Here is an 8,951-nt window from a genome sequence, read left to right as displayed (position 1 = left end):
ACCTTTATTCTTTTCTTCACAATAAGGCTTTCAAATAAGTCATGGTTGTACGGCAGTGAAGCATCGGTGTTGAACACTGATGTCATGCTGTCGATGATGATGATGATGATGATGATGAGTTTCCTCGAATTTTTTTGAAATTCGCAGGGTTCAACAGGAATCGGGTCTGAATCATATTGATAGCTCCCAACATCGCTATAGAGGAGCGTATCTCAAAGGAAAAATCAAAAACAAACTATTTTTATCAAAAGTGCCGGACTCATCTACACGATTGCATTTATCCGGTGGGTCCAGGGGGTAGGGCACATATTGCTTTGTTTGAATTTTCTAGGCTCTCTGACATCCTCCGACCAGCTTGTGCAGATGGTTGATTTCACTCAGGCGTAAAAATGGGTTTCAATCAATACCTGAATGTTGGTAGTTTGGCTGCACTTGTTGGCTTTGGACCAGGTGGGAGTTGATCCGTTTGCTGAGCATGGAAATTTGTCTGAAAACGTTTCGCCACTGCCTAAGGAGAACGCGTAAATGCGCCAACTGGCACTCAATTGTTGCAGCATTTCAACAGTTTCGACGGCTTATCAAAGATATTAGATTTCGCAAACATTGACATGCATGTGAAGGCCAAACAAGGGGTCTTATTTTGTCAGGCTGTTAATCTCCGTACCACAATTCCGCCGACAATCTTGCGCAGCCGGCAAATTATGATTCCGCGTCCGGATCTTGACCGAATTAGCTATCAACTAGTTCAAGATGAACTGACTGTTACACCTGATTAGCCACCAAGCCTCGCGGTGGACTTGATTAAGTACTTATCCACGATCTTAAATTCTTCAAACATGTGCTGGAATTCTACAGAACTCAGCCGCACGAGCGCCTTTTGTCCTCCTTAGGAGGATCCATCAGTGGGTGCAACGGAATTCTTTCCATCATTCTTGACACATTGAAAAATAACTACCTCCAAACGCAAAAAATGGGATCTTGCAAAGCTTTTGGCAACGGTAGAAAATGATTTTGTTGTTTTTACTTATCTTAATTATTGACGAGAAGTTATATGAGGCTTGTAGATCACGCACACTGACGGACAACATACTGTTTTTGAGAAATGTAAAATGATTGGGCGACGTCAACAACATGTCTTCCGTCTGTCCTAATGAGGTAACCAAACTGTTTAATGGGGAATCAGTTATCGAAACTCTCGTTGTGCCTGATTCTTATTCACATATATTCGTCGATGTGGTTTATCAACTTGCAGCAAGAATCAAAGCACCGATTCGTGCCGCTAATGGAAACTAGCTTGCGAAAACCGTTAAAATTGATTGATTGAGGGATTACTGTTCCTTCCTGAATTTCGTGATATGCCAATATACAACACCTTCTCCGGTAGTTTTATGCCTCTTCTCTGTTGAGAGACTTCCAACCAATAGAGCATAATTCACTTGAAAGATGGAATACATGCACGCACCATTTTACCCTAATATAAATTATCTATGATTCAGCAGGTTCCCTAGAGGGAAGTGATTCTGGGGACTATATAAATTTCTACCTCAGGATGCCACCCAGTGGACGAATAGCCGTTCGGAACTCCGTAAGAAATAGCATGTGAGGAATGTGTACTGTCATGTATGCAGTCATACCTTTGGCCACAACATAATTAACTGTCCAGATAAAAATTCGGAGGCGTGCCAGTTATGGATTTATAGTGAACGTATCTATTCACATTGATTTAACTATTGAATGGATACTAAAGGCTCGTTCAATTCGATGCTGAGACTTTATGAATCCATATTATTCATCCGTTTAGCTACTAGTGTTACCTTTGGCCAACTTGGAATGTGACCTTGTCCGTCTACTTGAGTCGATGGAGAGTGGTTTCGTCCTTTCACATGCCTCATTCTATGCTTGTGTAGGGTGTGTTTAAACGAACGTTTAGTCCGTGTAGGTTATCAGGTGGTCGCATGAGTGAACTGACTGTCACCTTGTTACTTCGCTTCATTTAGTTAAAATTGCATCTCTTCCTCTACATTTGTCATACTGTCGACGTGTCGCTTTAGGTCCTGAAACGCACTTGTCGGTTATCCAGAAAGACATAGTGCCACATTAATTTTAGGAAAAAATCTTTTCATTTATTCTTGATCGACTCAGCGTCACGAATAATGGTAAACGCATAAAATTCCCGAAATGTGGTTGAGTTTCTACATTTTCTCCCGTCTAGCTAAAATAAGTGAATGAAAATGACTGTGAGATCTTGCTTTCTCCTTTAGGTTTCTCGACTACGAGAAGACCTCACACCCGAGCTTCAAAGTAAACTGATGAAATTCAAAAAGTCCTTGATAAGTGACAAGGCCAGATCGCTAGCCAAGTACCTGGACGTGAATATACAAAACCAGCTGGCCTGGCAGAAACGTCAGCAAGAAGAACAAGCTCAAGCACTTTTGGAAGAACAGCAAAAAACGCTGCATCAAAAACCTGAACCAGATGTAAGCAATGGACATTCTGCACCAACCGAGTCCATCTCCGCTGCTTCAGACTCGGAAGATGCGCCAACGGTGGCTCCTCCGAAGCCCCCTGAAAGATATGGATCGGCCAAACCACTTCCATTAGAGCCTACTGCCCGAGGCAGCAAATTGCCACCCGAGGATTCACCACCCGAACCCAATATTCTATCCTTTTCTTCTCAGGATATTGCTGAACAGATGACTTTTCTGGAAGCACAAAAGTACTCCCGCATCCAGGTGAGTAATTTCTTGTCGTGGTTTTGAACTCCTCTAGAACCACGTCCTACAAGAAACGAATGAAAAACGCTTTGTTTGAATGACCATGGTGTTCACGAGATGGATGACGTATATGTATGTGGATTGATGTGAATTAGCTTGTAACAAGCTACGGTAAATCCTGCTTTACTGTGTTTCTGACCACAAGCTTCTCAAATAAACATTTGCCTATTTCTTGGGGCCACTTAATCCTTCAGACGTTCAAAACAACCGAGATGGAAGCCTAGTCGAGAATGAATTTAACTTTATCTAACTTGCAACTGGAAGTACAGTTTGACGGTGCTGAAATCTAATGACTGAGTAGTTTTGGAAAGAAAATCAACGGACCCGGTGCAAATTACGGCCGCATGGAGGCCGTAACCATGCGCGCCGGCTCTTATCGATGCACATCTTGCTTCATATTTCCTCAAATGCAGGAACGATAAAACTACAAAATCACCTTTCACCGGGAAGGATTTAAAATTCCTGTGGGTCAAAAATCACCCAGACTGGCCTCTATGTGATCATCAAACGTCTGTTTGTTGTAGGCACCCATTTGTTTAGATCAAGCTCTGCTGTTGCCTTTTAACCCGGGGTATACCACCTCCTCACTGTCGTCTGTGCTTGGCCATGATCCAACCATATATTTTGTATTTTTTTCATGTTCCCCGATCGGGCTCTCGGGCAGCGTCGAAGTATTGGCTCTCAGCCAGGCATTTCTTTTCTAAATGATGGTGTCGCGGCTTTTTCTGTGGATTTCTTTTCGATGAAGTCATTCCTCCTATGTAGTTTGAACTTTTAGAGACCTATATGTTTAGAAACACCTCACTCCGTACCTGATACATTTCTTGGTGGGACAGATTGCTCTGTCATTCGTAAGTGTAGTTTTGTCTTCGCCTTGGGATCTCGTTCATGACTAACTACTCACACTGTTTCCAGAGATGATGCTAACAATGACTTTGCGGTCTGCCTTTCACAGATTTCTGAATTGCTGAATATACGTAACTTGGAACGTGGAAAAGCACCAAGTGTTTCGGCCTGTGCCCTGCACTTTTCCTCTCTGTCGAACTGGGCTACCCATCAAATTCTTGGTGCCCCCGCGAGTGATCGTGACAAAATTGCGAACAAACTAATGGACGTGATGGAGGTAATGCGAAATTTCTAGTAAAACGAAACGCTCATTCATCTTCCTTTGCAGCACCTCCATACTCTTCAGAATTTCAGCAGCTACTTATCTATACTCTGCTCGTTCATGCTTATTCCTGATAACGTATTTTCCAAGAAAACTCACGCCGTGAGTCACTTTGATTTCTGTTTATCGATGGTGTCACCAGTGGTATCAACAGTTATTTGATTTTTCTGTTCTCCTCCCTGCTCTGTTTCTAGCGCCTGAACCTGGTGAAACCATACATGCAACCGCCTCATTTCTCAAAGTATCGCCGTGAACTGGAAGTTGCCACGCCTCCGCTGATTCCGTACCTTGGCCTGATGATGCAAAATTTAATCGTGTTAGCTCAGGGGAATCCATTGTTCCATTCATCGCCTCCTCCCTCCCTGGAAAATATCCATAAACCTGAGCATGGCCCAATAGTGAACTTCTGGCGTTGTTGGAAACACTTCCTGATCATACATTTTATCGTGAAACAGGAGAACATGGATCCAGAAAAAGCGTAAGTGGTGCAGGCTTTGTGCATGCAAAAACGTATCCTTGAAAACAAATCATTTAAGCGTGGCCATGCGATTCCAAGAATGAAGCACCTCCGGTATAGTTTTGTGAGGTAGTTAAATACCATGAACATGGGTAGTTTCCTAGGCCTTTTTGGAACCGTTCTTGATGAAAGCGAGGATTGATCTTTCCATATACCGGCAACTCAGTTGCATTGCGTCGAAAACTCGCTGCTGGATTTCTCCAGGTATGTGTTTTGCGTACATGCACAGTGGCTTTCCTGTGATAGGCGTTCAACGTCTTATGACGAGTTTCGCAAATAGTAGCTGAGTGTTGGTTCTAGTAGACGCAGCCATTTCGATCACGTATTGGTTGTTCTTCGAAATTCGGTGGGGAAGAGTGTTGATGGCCCTCATATTCCTGCGATTTCAACGTCATTGACACCACAAGTCAGTACTTCTTGGTCACATAAATTAGGGAGTAAGTCACTGGAAGGCAGAATTAATTCGGATTACGTTAAGTGGACGACGCATTGGGTATCTTTTGTCCTAGTAGGAGTACTGTGGGGACATTAAACGCAGCTATACTGAAGAAATGCCGCGGAGCTAAAATCTTGTGCTTAGTTTTTGCTTTATGATGTAGCAAGCTGCAAGTTTTACGCCATTGATGGAGATTGTAAAGGTGGATTGCATTGGTAAGGGACCATTTGGATTCAGAGTTACTTGACGAGAAGGACCATAGGCTCCTGCAGAAATTGCTTTGCGTTTGCACTGAACTAAAGAATAAGGGTTGTTTGAAGCACCTCATCTTGAATATTTGACTCGTGAGTTTTATCCACAGGCCTTTGGAGAATATATGGCTTAGGTTCTGAACTCTTACGCTTTGATTTAACAGTCAGAATCATAAGACCACGTGTATCGGGAATTTTTAAAGGACCCTTCCCGAAGCTAGTAGTTTAGAAGTTTGACACACGTGACTGTGGATGGCTTCCCTAGCCTGTGGGCCCAGAGACGTAAACACGCAGGCCCGCTCCATACTATTGCAACATACAGAATGCGCGTTTGGGATCTACCTGGGCTCTTACTTATTTAGGCGAGCCCTACTTTCCCATATTTGGCTTCCTCCTTTCTCGGGATTTTGGCGTAACCCGTGGTAGAGTGCCGTTTTCTGATTTCTGAGAGCTGACAAAAAGGCCTCTTTTGGATACCTCGCACTTAGCCCGTGACCCCAGTCTCCCTCCGTTAGGCCCACTTAACCCGAGGACACATGCTGTAAGCCATCAAAATCTGAATCCTGATGCTGTTACGCATAACAGGTTCATTTTTGGACAGCATCTGACTCTTTGTTTTGTGTAAATATTTCGAGGCTATCAAATAATGCACTGTGGATCACTGTCGACCTGTAACTTCTCAATCGACTTCTTCGATAGAAATGGAGCTACCGGTGGCCTGGTGAAAAAATACTTAGTCTCTGAACATTACCCTAATTCAGGCGGATGGTGTCAGTTGGCCTTCCTAACGTGGTTGAACCTTAAGGAGTTCCAGCCACTTTCACCGTCTACGGCTCTGCGACTACTACAAAACGATGCCAAATTTCGGTCTAGCTGTCTTGATGCGTTGGCTACAGGTTTTTTGTTTACTTTTTCTACTTCACAGGCGATATGAGTCACTCGTGTTCCCCAAGTTGTGCGTAGCCGCAAGTTGACTTGGTGCACTAATTGGGTCGAATTACTGATTTACTTTCATGTCTATCGTACCCATCTGGTTTCGTGTTGTTGGGTCAACAAGTAGCTCATTCTTGTCATGTCAATTTCCGTCTGCAGCCAGTAAACCATGTTTGCCAACGCTTTAGGCCACCTTGTTAAGACGAGTCAGTGTCCAAGTAATAACACTGATGACAATAATGTTAATAGTAACAATAATGTTCACCCTTTTGGTGACTATGTGCCATGCCATCCGAAGGAGAGATTCTGTCAACCTACCCAAACCTAGGCAGGCTTAGTTGGGATGCCGACGTTCAGTTTGAACCACGGACCTTTCGGTCAATAAGTTAGCGCCTTAGGCATCGAATGATCTCGAGCTGTGGGAGGTCGGCTCACTTCATAAGCGACCCACCACTGAGCAGATATTCACCATATTACGCCTGGTAACATCAGTTCTTTGTCGATTTCTGAAGACTTCGTCATTGTCATGCGTCTCTGAAAGCTGGCCTTTGCGATAGTGACATGAATGTAAGTAACTGATAGTGTTAGTATCTCGTACATACTGTTTATCACCAGTAAATTAACTCTAGATGTAATCAAGGATGCTGAATCTTGTCACTCAAGGTCTGTCAATGAACGAATATCGCACGTGACATCCTGGACGGCTCCTCCTCGATTTAAAGGCACGGAGTGTGTGGCCGCTAATTCATGGTCAGCTCATTGAGGCTCTTTCTCACACTGTACCACCCATATTTCTCTTCACTGCCTACATAAGTAATCCCAAAGTCGATCCAGTCCCCGGGGCAGGCAGTCAAAAGTTTTTTTCATCCTCTCGGCTAAGTGAATTCTAACGGCATTTATATGGGTCTATCCACTCACTGGCGTCTTTGGTGCTTGTAAGTAATCAAACCCTTGTATATTGGTCAGTTCATTTAAGTTTGACACCGACGAGTCTCAAATAGTCAATTACTTTTAACCCGATGTTCAGACCTGCAGTTGCTTTACGCTCCACTTTTCAATTTCCCATATTTAGGTCGAGGAGACAAGGGGCTTGAACATTTCGTTACTTCTGTTTTCGGGTTTTAGGACACCTATTTTTTGTGCAGTCTACCATTTTTCGCCCAGGGAGGCGCGAATACAACGGTTGGATGTTTTCACACATGAATTAAATGCGATAGATCATCTTTCAGTCTTTCTGCATGTATACCTTAAATCCGCTCTTATTTGGTCATCTCATTTTAGCCACTACAATATCACTCCAAAGAGTCAAGTTCTGGACTTTCTAAACGACTTTAAGGATTCACCATCAGAGGAGGATCTTCGACGTTTGGCGAATAAACTACGTCGAGGCGAGATCTGATACCCCCGTGTTTTTCCACGCACCCCCTTCCGGTCCATCCGTCCTCACGCTGATTTTTTTGGCGAACGATATACTTTTCGTTTTAATTTATTCGCACAATCAACATATTTTGCACCGTATTATTGCCAATTTCCTTTTTTGACCCATGGCTGTTTGGTGGTGGCCTGCACGGCTTTCCGCCATTGTAAAGCGCCGCACCAGCGTGTTTCGTTTCAAACGCCACTACCAAAAACTCTTGGTTCTATTCATTTATATATTTCCCGAATTCTTACTCAAAGAGAAATGTGTTTAGCACCGACAGATATCATCTCGCTCTACCAGTTACATGCCAAGGTCTAGGTCTCACATTCCTTACCTCCAAATGCTCCCATATCTCCTCCGATGTGTGGTTTTCGGTTCACTCAACCCAAAGCTGAACAATGCTATTTTTCTACTTTTGGTCATTGAACGTTCCTTGTGCACTTGTGCATTATTTCTGTAGTGGGTCGTTGCACATGTCCACTACTATAATACAACATATCTTGTTAACTTCTCGCTGCGAAACTGTTTATTCATGAAGTGGTTGGGACGACGCTGTCTTTTTCATTATCCCTTTCACGTTTTGTTAAATAGGCAACTACTGAGCAACTGGCACAGGTCTGTTGTCAGCGCCATTTCATCTGTCAATACGGGTATAAACTACTGGGAAGTTGTCCTGAGTAATTTGTCATGCACTGGAATACCACAACAATTTAGGCAGCCGACAACTTTTTCGGTTGCATTCGTTGTCGTGGCACATAAGAGTTTTAACGCAGTGGTCTTCTCAACGGGAATCTCACAAGACTCATCAGAAGCCTCTGAGTAGTTTTCGCCTTAAACCCATCCAAATGTCACCGAGATCACTAACGTCGAAGAGAAGATCGAAGCGAAAACCATCCCAAGGTTGTTTCTATCACCAAGTATGCCTTAATAAAACGAGCAAAGTCTGAGTCTCCCGGCATACTGAACTCCTCTCGGTATCTGCTAAGCTGTCGGCAATCTTCATTTCCACTCAATTTCATCACTACATCGCTCCGCCAATTTATTCTCCAAACTGTCCATTCTGATCCGCTCGGTGTCTGACTCGCAGTTTTCTGTTTGTGGGCAATCTTGAGAATTATTCTCGCGCGGAAACCACAACCATAGAACTAGTTCCACGGAAGTTCTAGAAAATGGAGCTGACGGTAAACTCGCGAAATGCAAAATCATTTAATTTTTAAGGAAGACGCTAGCGAAAACCATCTGAGTTTCTAATTCAGGATAATCCGCAACTCAGTGTGTTGCACAAAGAGGGCAACTTTTTTCAGTTAACAAGATATTTGAGATAACAGCTTGTTTTCTTGAAGGAACTACTTATATAGTTGCTAAAAACTCTACGACAGCTAGCGAGCGGTTTCATGCTTGTTCAGGCTCATCAGGTAGGTGCAGTAATCGAGTTCTGGTAAACTGTTCCTC

At 43.4% G+C, this 8,951-nt stretch overlaps 1 protein-coding gene across 1 annotated transcript in view; it reads left to right on the top strand.

Annotated features, from left to right (window-relative positions):
• The window catches only part of T265_04006 (hypothetical protein), a gene marked incomplete at both ends in the record, with an annotated part of 52,653 nt that extends 44,678 nt beyond the window's left edge, over positions 1-7,975 (top strand). The window contains 5 exons of the mRNA XM_009168624.1: positions 2,262-2,732; positions 3,730-3,897; positions 3,949-4,044; positions 4,137-4,420; positions 7,361-7,975. Coding sequence (XP_009166888.1) covers positions 2,262-2,732; positions 3,730-3,897; positions 3,949-4,044; positions 4,137-4,420; positions 7,361-7,478 — 1,137 coding nt within the window. The remainder of the gene's footprint in view (positions 1-2,261; positions 2,733-3,729; positions 3,898-3,948; positions 4,045-4,136; positions 4,421-7,360) is intronic.
• Positions 7,976-8,951: the final 976 nt, after the last annotated feature.

Source organism: Opisthorchis viverrini (genome assembly GCF_000715545.1).
Source record: "Opisthorchis viverrini unplaced genomic scaffold opera_v5_62, whole genome shotgun sequence".
In the NCBI taxonomy this organism is placed as follows: Eukaryota; Metazoa; Platyhelminthes; class Trematoda; order Opisthorchiida; family Opisthorchiidae; genus Opisthorchis; species Opisthorchis viverrini.
Note: the sequence above shows the minus strand (reverse complement) of the source record. Positions and strands in the feature narration are given on the sequence as shown.